Source organism: Xiphophorus hellerii, chromosome 13 (assembly GCF_003331165.1).
Source record: "Xiphophorus hellerii strain 12219 chromosome 13, Xiphophorus_hellerii-4.1, whole genome shotgun sequence".
NCBI classification, from domain to species: Eukaryota; Metazoa; Chordata; class Actinopteri; order Cyprinodontiformes; family Poeciliidae; genus Xiphophorus; species Xiphophorus hellerii.
The window spans coordinates 16437208-16456290 of NC_045684.1; the positions used below are offsets into that span (position 1 = coordinate 16437208).

Consider the following 19083-nt stretch of genomic DNA (forward strand, 5'->3'; position numbering starts at 1 on the left):
GGAAATAGAACAACATCTTCAGTGGTTCCCGGGCAGAAATTCTCCATGAAGTGAAAGGAGTCCTTTCACACAAAGGGAATTACTCACATTTGTTGAGGCAAAAACTATCAAATATCTAACAAATGAACATCCTGGATGCAAGCTGTTGAAATGACTTTATTTTGTAGGTTGGCTGGACGGAGCCTCAGAGATGGGATGCTGTGTTGCCAAATCTTGTGAGAGAAATAGACTGCTAGGTCTACAAAAACCACCCATAAAGTTATTGAATTTTTTTTTTTTATCTGTAATGTCTACTCCCAGCATTTTTGCGCCACATTTATTTAGTGACAGCACAGTTGGAAATGCATGTGAATACTGCTGAAGATTTGCATACAGGATAATCTTTAAAAGAAATTGAGAATACAATATTTTAAACCAAGAGTTGCAATATAAGGATAGATACTTGAGGTGAATTTAGCTATGGCACATTTTGCAGAAGTTGTTTAATATATTCTTGATAAATTAGCGTGACTTTTTCTGCTATACATTGGTTCTCATGCAGTTTATTTACTGTGTTATGTGAATGCAAAGACAGCAAAATCTTTGAAAGTAAATATACTGAATATTTTTGTGCTGAGCGGATGATCTCGAACCACCCACAACATTTTAAGTTAAAACAACTATCTACATTGTTCAGCTCCCCACATTGTTATATTTTTCCCATACTGCGCCCACTTTGACTCTGGGATAGAAAGCAGAGAGCTATTCTCTCATCTGTCCCAAGAATCCCTTTAGTGCTGGGTGGTTTTATATTTTAATTACAGGTTGTGTGTGTGTGTGTGTGTGAGGGACCGCAGATGTAATTTAGCTCTAAGAACTAAAGTCTGGTGCTTCTTTTACTTTTTTGTTTATGCTCTGATACGTAGTCACTGGCAAATAAATTTAATAAACAAAATAAACTAAACTAACATGCTTCAAGGAGTTTAGATGTGCTGCATTAAAGTGCATTATTGGCAAAGATGATTTGAGGCAAAACCGGGACTCAGTCAATTTTTATTAAATAAAGTGTATGAAGAAATAAATATGAAATGTTTTTCAAAGAATACTACATAGAATCAGAAAGATAATGCCTCAGGTATTTGGTGTTGAACCAACTGTATTTCAACGTAGTCAAGACCAACAACTTGGGGTTTTAAACTTGTCAGTTCCATTGAGTTTAAAAAGTAAATCCAACTCACTTAGCAAACGCAAGTTTTATTAAATCATCAAATGATCCTTATCTCTCGGCTTCCCCTCCGCTTTCCTTCACCCTCTCATTCACCTTAAGCCATGTAAGGACAAATCCCGGCAGGGAGGCGACTGGATGAGCGCTGGTTAATGTGCCGTTTGATGAGATGTCCGCGGCTGGAGGCTGACTGAGATGAGCCAGGGAGAAACGTTGCGCAATCAGCGAGATTGTTTAATTACAGAAGATCAAACACAAGCTCCATGGCAACCCCTGCCACATTTTCCAAAACAAAGACGTGGAAGGCATTCAGCCTGCATGACGCCTGCGACACGGTGCTGCACATGTCCGGCTCTGGGACGATTACCAGAGGCCCGGTATTTATTTCAAAGGACGGCCCCACTGTAGTGACATATTGTCATTTTAAGAGGGAATGTTGGCAAGCAGATCATACTACAAAATGCTTGTAACAATTAACACCAACCAAAGCTCTGCTATGGACACAGCAAACTATAAACTTGATTTTAGACGCACTGGTTTGATGACTCTAAAGCAGAGGTCTGTGACCTCTTGTGTACAGCCTCATGTGGCTCCTTGCAACCCCCACATATAAAATCAGTTCACAATCTTTATTATCAATTAAAAAAAAGTTGCTTTAGCATTTTGTTCTGTATGATTTTATACAATAAGTATAGAGAACAGCACAGAAGGTCCATGGTACAAGGTTTTTAGGAGCAATTTAAGTTTGTTTTAAGCTATGTGCTTTATATTTTTAGTGGGCTGCTTATCTATCCATATTTTACATATTTATGAAAAGAAGTCACTTAGCTGGCCTCATTCTACAAATGAAAGAGGTTTTCTTGTCCTTTGAAATTTTGAAACAAAATGAATCACTTAACTTTTACAAACGAAATACTTTTTAGTTGAGTTTTATCTTATTTTTTATTATCTTTACTTAGTATGCATTTTTAAAGGATATGTATTTTTGCAGCTCAAGACGTATTTGTTTTGGAAAAGTGACTGAATTGTATAGGTTTCTTACCTCTGGACTAAAGGATTGACTTAAAGCATCATAACATGAATTTGAAGCTGTTAGCCCAGTTTAACAAAGAAAAAAAAATTCTGCAATTTTGTTATCTGGTTGTAAATGTTGAAACAAAATCTACCATTCATCCAACAAAAAACTGCAAACGTATATAAGCGGATGGGTCTGATGACATTACAAAAGGCAAATGTTTTGAGTGTCTTTGAGTGAGTTACTTTGTAATTATTGTTATTAATATTTAGCAGTTTTAAATTTCCTGATTATTAAAAAAGTGTTTATCTATGTTCTATCCTCCCGTTCCAAAATAGTTGAATAACATATGAGAAAAACGCTCATTTTTGGAAACATTAGTGTTGCACCCTTGAAAAGAACTAAAAAAACACTCAAAATAGATATTCGCATTTGTGCAACTTTATTAAACAAAATCCACGGTTCGACCATACAGCGTGTGTAGTTTTCTCTCTTTCCGTCACAGGTCATGAACTTTCAACTCCCATCATGCATTGTGTCCTACTTAAAGGGATATTATCATGACAGAAATCTATGAAATAAAAAAATTAAGTAGTTTGAACACATATTTAGCCATAAACCAAATGAATTGTTCTAACTAAATACTAAATCAAACAAATGCTTGCCCAATAAGATAATTATACCTATTAATTTAAACATTACCATGTTCTTAACATATTTTCAGGGCTCTACATTAGCAACAAAAAAAGCAATGAAAGCAAGTTGCTAAGAAGACTGGGTTGGCCAGATTTCATTAAATCTTCAGTAATCTTTTGGAAATGAGCTGCTATTAAGATTAATGGTGATCAGCCACACATTTTGGATAACTTGTAGCAAGGCTGCTTACTAGCATTTGTGCTTCTTAGCAAATGTTATCAGTCTAATATGATAGAAACTGCAATATTGATCACCTTAAAATTATGTTTTATACATTCAAAACCAATAATTGATGAGAAAATTGCAGATTAGAAAGAATCACTGAACTACTACTTGAGTTTCACATTTGCTGATTTTACCATCTAGTGAAATTGGCCCAAAAGTCTCTGAAGAAGAGACTTTTAGCAAACCCATGGAAATAAATGATTAAAGAAATGACAGAAATACTGATTGTTGGCACCCAGAAGACAGAAAACTTATCAAGAGTTTTACCAGACTTTGATTTTGATCTGGCTCAAAACAGATCTGCAAAGTTTTTCTCTGTCCATCTCTGTTCTGCCAGAGATGGACAGTCACGATGTCTAGCAGTTAGCAGGAGGCAGTGATGGGGGTCTGGCTGCTTCAGACACCAGATCTGTGCTGCTGCACTCATTCAAGATGCCTCTCACATTCAGATCACACGAACAAACTTTACGTGTAAATAATACTCTGACATCCATATCCTCACGGCAGCGATTCACTCCCTCCTTCTTACTCTGACCCCTCAGTGCCCTTGTTTATTTATTCCTTCTTCTAGTCCTGTTTTTGTTGGCCAATCCCCCCTCGTCTTCCTGCCCATATTCGCTCTCATCTCAGATTAGTGTCAAATTCCTCAGTGCGCTTGTTATGCTTGCTTCAAATGCAATGCCTGCTATATTACGAGCTCCCTATTCTCGGATGCCTCCTATCATTCATGTGTAAGAGCGTAAGTCTGAGACGGTGAAGCAGCTCCATGCATGTTTGTGTCTCTGTGTGTGACAGGGCAGGTCACTCATGAGAGGAGAGGGCCTGCATTCCTCAGTGCGGTACTAAATCCTCACGGGATAGACATTATTAGTGGACTAGTTGTTCCCAGGCTGTCCCATGTCCAGTTCTACACTGTGTGTGTGCGTGTAGGGGTGTGTGTGCGTGTGTGTGTGTGTGTGTGTCGAGATGAAAGCACATGTTCTCAGAACCTTTGGTGAATGTTCTCTCTGGAGCGTTTGCGTAACACTTTCATTTAAAGCTGTGTCATTTTAAGGGTTTGTGGTTTGAAAAAAAGGGCAAGCTGCGGTAGCTGCCTCCCTTTCAGTGTTTTGATATGTTTTGTGTTAATCGGTAAAAGACTTTAGACAGATCAGTTGAAACTACAAGATGAATCACCTCAGAAGACAGTTTGTCTATCAGATTCATCCCAGCCAAGAAGTCGTGGTGCAGTACCTTGCAAACTTTTTCACGCACTTGGACAGTTTCGAATTTTGCTGAATTACGATGATAAACTCTTGTATACAACTGAAATTACACAAACATACACTGTATAAAGATGTATTTAACCTTTTTATTTTTATTTCTTTTACAGCGCCTGATGTCATATTACATTGATCTTTCATTGTTTAGATTGGTTTGGATCACACATTTCTTTTCTATTAGCAAAGAGCCAGAATAATGAATGAAGTAGTTTTTTTGAGATGTTCTTTGCTTTGTTCAAATTCAGATATTGACCTGAGATGCTCCCAACAGGTTTTCATGTGACATCTGTCTTCAGTTTAACTTGATATCTTTTTCATCCTGGTGAAGATGACAGAAGCAGGGTGTGCCAACAGCATTAACAGGAAACAGTTTAAAATTGTCAAAATGTGAAAGGTGGATGGAGTCATTCTTGTGCAAGAGTAAGGGCTGAATTTTGTTTTCCACATCATGACTTTGTGATCACATTCAACTGAGTTGCACATCCTCATTAAGGGTTACATACACGAGACACTGAGAAATAGGAACACAGTTATTTGGAGCTTGTGGCTTAAAATTATTATTAAGTTAATGTGTCTGCAGCCCCAACTAATGTTAACTTTCTTTTTCTTTTCACCTGATGTAGACTTGCATTGATCAGGTACAGCATTAAAAATACTGAGAGTTCTAGTTTATGTATATGGCACATTTAAAAACAAATATATTGTTGGCCATATTGCTGCATACCAGAGTCACCAGCTGCAACTAAGTCTAACCATTTTCATTAGTAGTTCATTTTAGTTTTGGCTATGTTTTCTCAATTCCTAATATCATAGTATCATTTTTGTATTAATAAAACAGATTTTTTTAAAATTATTATTCAAATAATTAGCTTTTCCTTTTAACAAGCTCTGCCTAACTTAAGGTGGTCCACTTATATTAGGTGATTGTGACTCTGCTTGAAACCTAGAAGCAGTTGGAGTTTGGGTTTAATTAAATAAAAGCAAACTAAAACACCAAGCAAGTAAGAAAATTTGTCAATTCACTTCAAGGTGAAAAGGGGATCTCTTATAAATAAAAGTTCAAAAGTCTCGGTCACAAGGAGTTGATTATATATTATGGAGTTATCTCATTTCCACAATTTTTCTTATCAACTGAATGTGACACAGGATAAAATAGTTTTAGCAAAGGAAAATGGTTTGTGCAAATAGCAGTAGCTATTAATTTTATAAACTTTTTAAACATTATTCCAAATGAACCTCCATAGAGTTCTTTCACAAATCAATTCCTGGTGAAAGAAAAAGATGCTCAGAAACAATGTTCTTTCAATAGTATTGGCACAAAACTTGTATAAGATTGGAGCAAACCCAGTGATATAAAGTTCTTGGGCTTCTCTGTGGGCTCTCCTTTCAGCAACACGCAAGTACCTTTAACCAATACCTACCAGTACCTTTAACTCTTGGGCAAGAGGATCTAGTGAAGCAGTAATGACAGTAGAGCATCGCTCACTTTCATTTCACCCAAAAAATCAAGCATTTCTAACATCCATTAGATTCACAGGAGTTGGTCAAATTTATATTAGAAAGTGACCTTAGACGAGCTTTAGAATTATTAGCCAACATATTGTTTAACAGAGCGGTTAAACCCTCTTCATCCTCAGTCCTGAAAGATGACTCATGGATGCTGTTTTCATCCCCAGGCACATCACTGATGTTCTCGGTTAAACCACTGACTTGGAAGATGCAGTTTATGAGGAAGGGTTTAGCATTATATCATTTTCAGCCTAAAATGCACTCCTGGCATCAAATTCAGAATTAGAACAGTGAACCTTTTTTTAAAAGTAATTTTTCTATATAGTGGATTATTCAAAGTTAATAGAAACGGGTTTAGCCAACCAAAATGTAAGTAGATGTTCCCATACAGGTACGTGGTGATTTTCAATTGCCTTTTGCAAATTGTGATTTACGCTGAACAGGGGATGACATTGCTATTAGGTGTCTGGAAGTAAATAAGTCACTTTCCCCCATATCTATATCAAATGATATATAGTTGCATTGCATGTAGTTGACAAACCGGGACAGATTTACAATACTCCACCCTTGTTTAAAGCACAAGCATCTCATGATTTACTCTTGTTCCACTGATCCTGGAATTCACCAAAGATACTTTACAATAACTGTTTTGATTTACTGCCCTTGACAACAGGTACACCATATTCTTGTTGGTACATAAATCAAAGAAAAGGATAACAGGCTGCAGCTGTAAACATATCACTAAGACAGTGAGCAGAAGCTTGAAGTTTTGGCTGAAATTGAGGGAGAACAGATAATAAAAATTGCACTAATTTTGTTAAATGTCCTCAGTGCCTTTTTGAAAACATTTTATCTAATTAGGCTGCAAATTATGTGCTTTATTTTTTGAGTAGTAGTTGATTCCCCATTGTTTTCCATTTTTAGATCTAAAAATGACTAAGCTCGCCCCTATCTTCTTTTTTCTCAGTGTAAAACTAAAACTAGAAAATTGATCATTTCTGAATATTTTATTTTACAATAAAACAAAAAAAATTAAATATATTAAACATTCCCAAAACTCAACAAGTTGTCTTTTTTCCCCCCAAGTTGTAAATGGGTTTTATAGCTTTAGGGAGAATTTCACGAAGCAGGAGAAAGGGATAAATTGCTCACTGAATTACAAGGTTTGCTGTCCACTGGTAAAGAAGAATATACCTTTGCTCCTGTAAGCTCCTAACCTTGTCTGCGGGTGTAAACTCCAGGGAATGTGGTGCGGTTGGAACACCACCAGAAGAAGGCAGGTCTGACAGAGACTGTGTGTAGCTTGCGACACACTCTCTCTCTCTTACACACATATATACACACGCCATAGCCGCGTTGCCAGTGAGTCAGTGTGTGAATCACACTCCAGCTATGCTGCCGGTCGATTTTATAAGAGCCGGCGGCACAACACTGTTTAATTTTGCAAACAACTATACTTTGTGGCACTCATTCACACACACCCATACGCACACACACACACACACGCACGCCCCCACACATCAAATGCACTCCCTCTAAATGAAAAGGCATTTCCTTCATTTAGACGCATAGAAAGCAGAGGGCTGCACACCCAGTAATGTGGGTGATTGCAGATGAGTCAGAAAATGAGCAAAGGGAATCCTTTCCTTTTTGTTTGCCAGATCTATAGGATGGCCAGTATGAGTTGTACCCCTTAGATACTAAAACTAACTTCTGAATTGGCCTTTGACACAAACTCATTTGGGAATGTGGAAGGATAAGAAAAATATGAAGAGGGTTGTGCTAAAATCATCCATCTATGTCAGCTTTAAAGAATGAATCATCTGTTTCAGTTAGAAACAGCAGATAAGCAGCTGATGTCAAGATCTGATCAAAATTCAACCTTTTTTTTTTCTTTCTAAATGCAAAACAGTTTTTGTACTTGAAACATTTAAGGCATGAAGCAGTTGTTTTTCTCGCATAAAAACAAACCACATCTTGAAGATTTTGCATACTGATTAAAAGTCAGACTTCAAAAGCAGTCGGTTTGAGGTGAATCTCGCGTACTGCTGCTGCCCGTGGGGAGAAAAGAACACGATGTCTCCTTGTTTCTGTTTCTGTCTGACAGGCACAGATGGGGAAAACGTTGAAACATCGCCCTCTGGTGGCGTCAACAAGAGAGGCGCTTTTATAAGAAGACATGACTTGAGACGTTCATTTGTGGGAATTGTGAGAGTTTGACGTCAAGGTCACAACAGCACACATGCAAATAAGACAAGGCAGGTGTATTTGTATAGTACCTATAATTAACAAGGTAATTCAAAGAGCTTTACGGCAAAAACACTTTAAGATTAACTTTAAAACATTTAAACTAAAAGATAAACTGAATGATATATAAAAAATGAAGAGTTTCAGAAAAAGAAAACATTAAATGCAAATTTAAAACATATATATATATATATTTATATATATAGATCCATCCTCTCCTGCATATAGTGAGAACATTTGACCCAAAATGTGATTTTTGTTGAACCCCATGAGATATTTACTTAGATTTGTAATTGCAAAAAGACAAAAAGTAAAGAAAAATCTGTATCTTTACTTTGACAGGACAGGAAAGGTGTCTATCACTTTTCCTGTCAACCAATCAATGTGAATCGCTAAGGCCTACACAGAAGGTTTGGCTGCAATGCCGTTAAAACATGCCATTTGAAACGTTTACCAAGGCAATCTCTTTAAACAAGTTTTGAACAATTTGCACTCATTTAAATCGGTGTTTAAATGATTTAATGATTAAATGAGTAAAGCATGCAATTTACTCATTTAATTTTTCTTTTCTTTGCCAAAAGAAAAAAGCTTTTGGCAAAGTAAGATCAGTGCCAGTGACCTCTAGGGAAAGACACATGAAGGCATCTGCATGAAGCCGTGATGCGGCTGACTTGTGCCGCAGGTGTAGAGTTTGATAGCAGTGGTGTGACGCTGGCGGCCTATGAGTCAAGTATAAGAACCTGGGGCTTTGACTGACCTCTCCAAGTTGTCCCTGCTACCCCCCCCGTCTCCTCCTCCTATGCCTTTGCATCTTTTGTTTTTTTTTTCACTCTCTGACTCATAAACCAACTCTTGCCTCCTCTGGCACCTCTGACTTTCTTGGCTAAGGCAGGAGGCTGGCGCTTTTGTTTTTTTTTTACCACTCCAATCGTGCAAGTCTTTCTCTTCGCTCCTGTCAGACCCAGTTTCTCTCAAAAGTCACTCTGTCGCTGCGATAAGGGAGTGGAAGGTTTATCTGCGATTGGAAAACTTCTCTGACTCACCTCATCACACAAACTGCAGGTGATGACTCACTGCAACACGGGCCATTCGGCACAGTAAAGACAAACGGCTACGTGAGTGCGTGATAGTGTGACTATGTTTGCATACACATTAACCTTTATATGCATTAGGGTGCTGTTGCAGAGAGGCTTCATGACACACCACCTACGCACCTTTTAGTCAAAGCCAGTGAGATAATTAATGTCGCTGTAGGCGAGGTTACGGTGTCCCTCGTGTTTATTGCGTATGGATAAAATTTAGGTTCAAAAGACTGCAAATTTTCATATATTTAGCATTTCTTTAACAAATGTGCATAGAGCACCGGAGGCAGAAGAGAATTCATTATGACACGGCCAGCTGCGAACTATAAATTGTGTAGAGTGACTCATCCAAGACAGACAGGAGCCATCAGCGGACACTGTGGTTGGAGCCTCTACCGTGACAAGACAACACACAGCATCCTGAACACACAAGAGGGGCTTTTGTCAAGTGTAACATGCATGGACATGGGGCTTGATTTATGCTACGCATTCGTCCGTATTCATCCACACGAATACAAACGGTATGCCGCGAAAAGTTTCCGACTCCCATTTGTTCCATTTTTGCATGTCCGTGGTAGAGATGAGTCACTTTTAACTGCTGTCATCACATAACTACTGTCACTTGGACTGATTCACACACCCGACAGTTTCTAAAATAACAATCAAGCTCTGCTGGGCTTTTCGAAATCGAAAACCTGGGTGAGAGCATGCCGGGTACTTTTATTCTTTTATTAGACAGAGTACCGTTTCACTGGAACATGACCAATCATACAAATACATTTAGAGAATGTGAGATATAAAAAAATATATAACTCAAAAGAATGGCTTGCTGAAAAACAAACAGCACAACATAAAGGTGTCTTCTACAAAACATGACAATGAAAACGTTTTTCCACCTGGGCAAGTTCATCTGGAAGAAACTCAATTTTGCTTTTAAAACAGTTAATCTGTATTTTGTTATTCTTTTTTTCCTCCACTGACAAGCACAAAGGGTTTAACGAGGTTAGCGTTTGTCGTCTGAGTCCTCGTCTTCATCCTCATCACCATCCTCCTCCTCCTCCTCAGATTCATCCTCGTCCTCTTCTTCATCCTCCTCCTCCCCTCTTCTCGTCTGGCGGCTGGAAGCTCTTTGTTGCTGTGACAACAAATTAAGTCACTGCGCAACTAAAACAGTTTGCAGATATTTATTAGGCACACTTTGTGCTTTGGTTGAATCCAGAATATTTTCGCTCCATCACCTTGTCTAATCAGCAAAGTCCGCACAACCCAAATCAGATCACATTTCTCAAAATTGATGTTTTACTTTCAGACTTCTGCTTCTAGTTTCACACATCATGTAAAACAGGTTCTGCAGCGCACGTTTCTCACTGTCAGTCTGTATCTTTCTAAGCGGTAGTGATTGCTCCCAGATAAATTCAAATCTAATCACAGGAAGGGGGTATGACAAGTCTGAGGCATGCTGGTGTGACAGGAGTGTGTTGCAATGTGCCTCTGAAACCTTTAATCTGATCATCTCTGTACAGATAAAATATCTGAACATACCGGGTATATTCAGCTTCCGAAGCATTCCCTCAGACACGCTGCCTCACACCGGACTTTTTATATTATAACCATAACATATATTATTGGTATTTTTATGGATTAGGACCAAATCCAAATTCGTCATAATTGTGAGGTGGGAGAAGAATAAAACATGGGTTTCTTTTTCTTTCTTACAAATAAAAATGTGAAAATTCAGCTCCCTCTGAGCCAGCACTTTGCAGAACCATTTGCAGCAGCAATTACACCTGCAAGTATTTTCTCTCTGCAAATTTTGCAGAGGTTTCTACTTTTCTTTGAAAAATATCTCAAGCTCAGTCAGACTGGGTGGAGAGTATCCTTAAACATCAATTTGGGAAAGTGCAACTTGATCCACTTATGATTTTCTTGTAGTAATCAGTTTCTTCTTGACACTCTTCCATAAAGGATACATTTGTGGAATGCATGACTAATAGCTGTCATGTTAACAGTTTCTCCCACCTCAGCCATGAATGTCTGCAGCTCCCCCAGTTACACTGGACCTCCAAGTTGCTTCTCTCATTATTCCTCTCCTTGCCCAGCCTGTCAGTTTAGGTGGATAGTCATATCTTGGTATTTGCAAATGTGTCATGCTCTGTTTTAAGATGGTGGACTGAACAGTACGCTGTCACATGTTCAAAGCTTAATACTTTGTTTTATAACCGTACCCTGTTTTAAACTTCTCCACAACCCTCTTGCTTTCTTTGTGACACTTTTTGTTTACAAGGTTCTGTAAAGTCTGTAAGCTTCCTTTTATTAAGACTAAACTGACGGACAAATGTTTTCAAAGCCATTGTTTGGAATACATTTTATTTAGGGGTATCAAATAAAGGTGGTTTCCTATTTGTTATTTAAAAAATATAAATCTGGCTACCTTTTTTCTTCCACTTCATATTTGTGGACTACTTTCTGTTGCTATCATCACCTAAAATGCCAATAAAGGTCATTGAATATGCTGGTTGTAATTGGTGGATAGTTTTGCGAGAAACTACAGTAAATCCAGAATTAGCCACTCACAAAAATGAGCAGTGCTGGGTAAACTGTTAATATTGGAGAAAATGGATAATATATGCAGCATGCAGTGACATGTGCAAATTAAAGAGAATGATGGATGGGGAAATGTCGTGCTTCTTCTCTGACAACTCACTTATCGAGCACCAGCCCATGCTGGCATGAGGAAGCCACTGTTTTTTTAAAAAAAACAGCGATGAGGTTTTCTTTTCCTTTTTTTAATCACAACAATAAAACTTACGCAATAGCAAACATGAAAGATAAAATGATTACAAGCAAGCCATGACAGTGGAAACTTTCAGGGAAATTCTTGCTTAGACGTTTCATCTTACCTGTAAGGTACCTGATGTACTCAGGAAAGACCCGGTGTGATCAAGGGACGTCTTGGAATTGGCTCGCACTATGTCTAAGCGGGACTGGAAATCAGGGGGGTGCAGACAATTCCTGAACACCTGCCAAAACCAGAAGAGGGCGCTGCGTCAAAACAGTAAGATACTACTGAGGGATTGTTATAGCAAAGCCCGCATACCTAAACATCAACCGAACAATGTGACAAATAGAACGAATGAAAGCAGCTCGGAGGTTATCAGTTTGACACTAAGCTGTGATTTTAACCACACCAATGTTTTTCAGGACTCTGGGTCAGGATTGTCTTCATGCCTTCATGTCATTGTGCGTGTTTCAGATGATTCAATCTCCCATGTTTTGAACAATGAGTCACTGTAAACTAGCCCCATCTCAGCTAAGAGTTTTGTTTCAATATGAATGGAAGGCAGATGATTCAGAGCAAAAAACACACAGATTAGATGGTGACGGGCAGAGGGAAACAACACAAGGGCATCCACAGGAGGAACTTTGCTCACTGAGAATCATTGATCCTTTGTTTTTCCTTTCGCTCTTAAAATAGCCGAGAGAACCACTCAGCAGCTGATAAACAAAGGAGGAAAGGCTGGGATGAGTGATCGAATTGGGCAGTATTTACTGCAGATGACTTCAAAGTTAAGCCACAGGGTGTGGACTATGATATGTCGGAATATTAAACAAAACCCTCAGGTTTCTCAAACAAAGACCAGAGGGTGTACTTCAAACTGGATTAGGATTTGGTGAAAAGTACAATCTAATAATGAGATACAGAGGATAACTGTAAAAATAAAGTGAATTCAACAGGGAGACATGTTAACCACATTTTTCAGCTTAAATTCAGATGTAATAAAAAAACAGTATGAATGCAGGAATGCCTAATTTCATTAAACATGTCAACACCCATAGACATCTTCTACGTTCATGGTCTGTTAAAATAGCATAGAGGTGAACGTGTGGTTGAATCGGGGGAGAAATGTTTGTTTGGGTTTATAGAAACCTCGTCACCCAGGATTATTTTACAGGAGCTAAGTTGCTTTGTTGCAGCCCTTTACCAGATATTGATTAACAATTAAAACTGTGGACGGCTTAAAAGCCTCATTATGTTCAACTGTAGTCTGTAAAAGTGATCATGTGACTGAGTAATGAGCTATGCAATCAATTATTTGCAGTTCCTCTTTATTTGAGATCTGACCACAATCATCTCACAGGAGATGAACATGAGGATGCATTTTAATGCTGACTGTGGGCACAACTGTTTCCACAGAGATGCCCAGGATTTTTTGATTGGATCAGTAAGTGTCAGGTAGAAAAGTCTCCATTATTATCTGAAAAGGTCATTTATAGTGAGTTATAAAGGACTTGAACCATTTTTTTTGAGATTCTACAAAAAAGTACAATATTGATATTTCAAAACTAGAACTAAATGCTCAAGTTTGAATTTATCTAGAATTTTCCAACATACAGACTCAAAGTTATTCAATAAATTTGAAAATAGATCTGATTGTTTCAGAGTCAATGTAGCTTTTTGAAAATACATATTTTTAAAAATGCATTTAAAATATTAAGGTATTTTTATCTTAATAATTATATCTTTATTAAGATATATAGATTTTTAAAAATGATAAACATATTTTATGACGCCCACATTTCAGCGTTAAGCATGTTTTTATTAGTTTGAGAGAGCATTGAAATTCAAAATGTTGTGTTATCATTAGCTGTAACAAAACCATCATAATTAACAAAAACAAAGGTTTGAAAACTTCAGTTTGTGTGTAATTAATCTATATAATGTGTTTCATTTAGTGAATAGAGTTATTGAAATAAATTTATTGAATATTATAGTATATACAGGACACATTCTCAGCCGTGTATGGCTGAATGTTCTTTAATAAGTTACAAAGAAAAAACTTTTTTAACCAATTAATGTTTCTCAACAGAAAAGCTGACAAATTCAGACTAAACAGTTTGAATAGTCAATAGGGTTGAGGTTGGGTGTATTCCAGAAGCTTGATGTTAAGCTGCTTTACTTATTCCAAAAGTACGTGGAATAATTTTTGGTTGGAACACCTGCTCTTGTTAAAGTTTTTCTCAACTGACCAAAACCGTTAGAAGAAGTGAAATTGTTTAGAATGACCCACAACAACTCAGCAACTACGAGAACTTGAGCTGATCATAAACTGAGAACACAGTGAGTTTCATTTCAACAAAACCTAAAAGGGTGCCAACAAAGAGGGAAGCTTGTGCTCCACAATAAAACCCTTTAAGCTTGACTTAAGCTAGCAGTTACCCACACAGGCAGTCCATCTATGTTCTAAGAAGCATTTTATGATCAGAGGAGATAAAGACTGAATGTTTTGGCCTCAATGACAAGAAGAAATTTTAAAGAAGTCAAGGTGAGGTTATCAAACCTACAAACATTGTGCTAAATATTAAGCATGCTGGTAATAGCATCATGCCGAGCTGCAGTCTTGCTGCTGGTGGTAGCGGTGCAGCAGTGGATGAAATAACAAAACAAGACCACATGCAGCTTCTTTCTATCCCCCCCAACAGTTAAATGGTTATAACATGGACAAAAATGTGTGTTTTGAACAGACAATGATCCCAAACACATTAAGTGTTTGATTTTGGAATGAATAAAGTAGTCTAGCATAATGCTTCTGGTTTAGCCCTAAACTCAAATCAATGAACTGTGTTTAAGTGGTGTGACCCTGTTGCAAGAAATCAAATAATAGAATCTATCACTTCTCATAATAAGAGAAGTTAAATACCCAGCCAAAAATGATGGAAAAACTTGATGATGTCTACAACTCTCTGCACCTTGCTAAGCAACATTGAAGCAAAGATTGGTGGATATAACTGTATATTTATGAGACTGTACGGATGATTTTGTTTCTCTTAGAAAAAAAAAAACAACTCTAGTTTTTAATATTAAGTGAAGTTGCTTATTGTGCAATCATGCCACCATAAAGAAAGAATACCTCAAATGCATCTTGAAAAGCCAATGAGTGCATGTTAACGTTTGACAGGCACATCTCCATACCTCCAGGTCTGCGTCCTCATCCACACTTTGGATACTTTGGAATGCCACAGTGTAGATCTCCAGAGCCTTGGCATGGAAAGACATTTCCACTGTCACAAATTCACCAAAGACTTTCTATAAGAGAGGAAGACACAGATAAGACCAACAGAAAAGAGTGAGAGTGAGATGGAGCGGTGTGTTGACTGACAGGAAACAGGGCAGGGAGGCTTGTAGTAAAACAGGAATAGTTTTCAGTGTGGGCAGACTCTGGAGACTACACTGGTCATTACTCTCTGGTTTCAGTTGACTGTTCCCCACTGCTTCAGAGAAATAAAATAACCTGAACAACAATTGAAGTAGAGGACCTTTATGTCCTGGATCTTCTGTCGCTCAAACTCATCTATGGTTTCCTCCAGCTGCTTGGTGGTTCGTGTGGCATCCATGGTTGCTCTTTGAAGCTCAGTTTCAGCCTGGGTGCAAAAAAATCCATATAATAAGTACTAAAAGACAAGAAACACCTATGAAACTCAAGGAATTAGCATTTTAGATGTTCTTCCACTGAAGTGGAACAAAGAATGAACTTTGTAAGAAACAGTGGAGGGTAATGAAGCGGGCAGATCTCATGGGGCAGACCTGAGACTGAAAGTTTAATTAAGGAAACACAAAAAATGAGAATTCTACTTTATCAGGTGAATGCTAAGTAAGGAAAATGTGCTTCACAGATGAAGCCCTTATAATTAGAGATAATAATTAGCTTCTATTACATGAATGTTTCTTTGTGTTTTTGATCAAGACCTAGAGAAACAAAACAAGGATACAATGATTTGTCTGTCTGAAGGGTTTCTAAGTCTGGTCTTCTCGAGTTGAGCCATCTGTTTGGCTTCTCTGTCTCGGGCGCTCTGTGTTGCCTTCAGATCCTCCTGCATAGACACGAGACATTTTTCTCATGATTTCAATCAGATAAAATTTTAAACTGATGAGGTGAGCCACAGAAAATGTGCAACATTTGCAACTCACATAAGGGTAATTAACCTAGTAAGATTGCCACTAGACATGGGCAGTTGTCAAGGCAGAACAAGACTTAAAAGGACATACAGTACCACGGTTTAAGCGTTATTTTTATACGATGCCAGAAAACGTGCTGAAATTGCCACATATGAGCCATAAATATAGCTTATGGTACAAGAGTGAATAATAGATTCACTCTTGTACAAAACAAGTAAAACAAGTTTTTACTTGTTTTACTTGTCTCTTCCAGTCACAGATCTTTCATCTATCCTTGCTTATACAGGGTTGAGGCGAGTGGAGGCTGGTGCTAAACTCCAGATGTTGAGAGAAAAGCATGATAGATTCTTAATTATTTTACCTAAATATACACATCCATATATTTGAAACATCAAATATCTTTGGCATCTTCGGAAAGTTTAAATTTCATACAATAACTAATAAAAAAGCACTCTAAATGCTACAAACAAACAATAGGCCTTACTTTCAATTTTCAGTATTTCACAGGAAAGGTGCTGACTATCGAGGGTACCTAATGGGTTTGCATCACCTTATCACTGAAACAATACTGCCCTCTTGCAGGCCATTGACAGGAACTATAGTTGTCTGAACAACAGCCTCCAGGGGCCTCTTTTTAAAATAAATTCACACATTTTAATTGTGCAGCTATGTTGTTTAGTTCAACTTTAATCAGTGTTCATCAACCCAAGCCAGGTTCTCTGCGACCCTTACCCTTTTACGTTTCACCACAGCTCCATAGCTTTTTAATGGCTCTATGACTCTGGCCTCAAGTCTTTCCACCTATAACGTGATTTACATGTTAGATTTGGTCAAACACGTCATGCAAGTGTGACTTAAATATCATGAAATGTAACTGAAAATAAACCTCCGCTTGGCGGTAGTCTTGAATCTTGGCAAGGTGCTCTGCAAACTGCTTCATCCCCCTCTTTAGGTCTGGCGTCTCCGTGTCGGCGTACAAGCCAATTTCCCGGACAAGAAGGTCTGCTTTGTCTCGCAGCCTGGCTGTTTTGCGTGCATAGGCAGCAAACAGTTGGCACATATCCCCAAAGTGTTTCTCCACTTTGGTTATGTTCTCCTGGATCTTCCTCGTCTGGTTATCTCTTGAAGGTCAGAATGAATTAGGTCCAATTAATGAAAACGCAGCTCACACAAACACATTTGTGACATTTTTATTTTGTTAGAGAACATTGGTGAATAAACAGAATCATAAAAATAAAAGAACTCACAAAACAAGGGGTGGTGAAGTTTAGAGCAGACTTAGGTTATAGAACAATAGACCAACTTTTGAGCGTCATGTGGAAAACTGTTCAGTACATCATCTAAACATGTAAAGTACGGAGTATGGCATGACTTCAAACCTACCAAAGCAAACCAATTAAACAGTCTAGGCAAGGATAACAATAAACAAGGAAGCAGGCAACAGGTTCATGCCCCCCACAAATCTGGCCTATGCATTCATGTGTTAAAATGGCCCAGTCAAAGACCAGACCTATTCAATTGAGAATCTGCAAGATGGTTTTTCGATGTGTAGAAATAGTGGAAAAATAACCCAAAACATTGCAGTGACAGATGTCTCTATAAAGTTCATTTTCAGATTTACTTAATATAAAGCATAATTTTCCTTCAACTTCATGAAGAATATGGGTTACATTAATGTTTACGTTTGTAATTTGGCAAAAATGTGAAAAACGTTAAAGTCCCTCAGATATCATAGAATGAAAGCCGTAGCCATAGAATAGATTTTAAGTTCAGAAAATTTATACCAACTGTAAATAAGCTCCCTGCATCATAGGAACGTTGAGGATATAACGTTATGGATTTCCAGATTCTTAGAGAATCAAAACAATCAAGTCACTTAGACACGTAGACAATAGAGAAAGATATTTAACAATATAATTCAGCGAGAAGTCAGTAGAAAAACGTTCAAGAAAATCCAAAATAATTAAAGCTATCCTAACTACTGAGCTATATCACTGCTGGTTTTGAGCTTGATTTTGTTCGATTAACTTTCGTTCTAATTTATTCAAAATATCCTGATAAATGAGTTTTACCTGACTCTCGCATCCGGCGTGCGACTCATCTCCGCAGACATAGATAAAAACGGTTCACAGGAATGTCCACTCGCTCCTTGCTAGCTAACTAGCAACTAGCTAGGTTGAACGCCAGTCGCCGGTTTCCATGGAGTCACTAGTTCATTTCCGCTTCAAAGTTGCATTCTGGGAAATGAGGTCTTTGGCTCCTTTTGAGATTTCATTACGTTTATCAAGAAATTACTTGTTTTTTCTTATTTACATGAACAATCAGTCATCACTTTCTTTGTTTTAAAATAAGACGAGTCATCAGGATTTGTTTATTCCGTTCTGCACATGCTTAACATTCAAATTAGATTTAATTTATAGGGAAATTTTGACATTTCTTTCAATACATCTGTAAAAAAATATTTGCCTTTAGTGTTATAAAAATGGAACAGACAGAGATAAATCACTTAAGAACGTGTCCTTCCTTTAATGTGACATATATCCTGTACGACTCAATAAAAAAGCAAATGGAAATATTTGAATGGAAACACTACAAATAGGGTTGCTTTACTATAAACAGCCTTACCTTTAAACCTTAAGCACTGATTTTAGTATGGTGCAATCTTCATCTTCCCTACAAAGACTTTAATCTGGAACTGATTCTAATTTCCTCTAATTGGACTAAGGCTCTAGGCTCTAAAAAGACGAGTATGCGTGGTGGTGCAGTGTCCTGCGTTGTTTTTGCATAAAACATACGTTTTACCTTCAAATGTTTTATTTTGTTGTTGTTTCTTTGTTTTTTAATGAAGACAACCACATGTGCGGCTTCAAGAAGATTTTAGGCAACCA

At 37.7% G+C, this 19083-nt stretch overlaps 1 protein-coding gene across 1 annotated transcript; it reads right to left on the bottom strand.

Annotated features, from left to right (window-relative positions):
- Positions 1 to 9418: 9418 nt before the first annotated feature.
- Positions 9419 to 18412, bottom strand: cibar1 (CBY1 interacting BAR domain containing 1). Its single transcript, XM_032581634.1, has 9 exons — positions 18268 to 18412; positions 17082 to 17316; positions 16928 to 16996; positions 16009 to 16110; positions 15824 to 15829; positions 15556 to 15660; positions 15212 to 15325; positions 12141 to 12260; positions 9419 to 10375 (listed from the first exon to the last, which is right to left on the bottom strand). Exons 1-9 carry the CDS (start codon positions 18306 to 18308, stop codon positions 10244 to 10246), a joined length of 924 nt encoding a protein of 307 aa, XP_032437525.1. The 5' UTR covers positions 18309 to 18412; the 3' UTR covers positions 9419 to 10243.
- Between the last annotated feature and the right edge of the window lie 671 nt (positions 18413 to 19083).

Bases quoted from the DNA above. Each gene is read 5' to 3' on its own strand.
- cibar1 (XM_032581634.1), bottom strand. From the start codon at position 18,308: ATGTCTGCGGAGATGAGTCGCACGCCGGATGCGAGAGTCAG. The intron at 16,111-16,927 runs GTAAGGGTCGCA...GTGTCTATGCAG, and splicing joins CTGTGGTGAAACGTAAAAGG to GAGGATCTGAAGGCAACACA. The intron at 12,261-15,211 runs GTATGGAGATGT...TGGTTTTGGCAG, and splicing joins ATGAGGACGCAGACCTGGAG to GTGTTCAGGAATTGTCTGCA.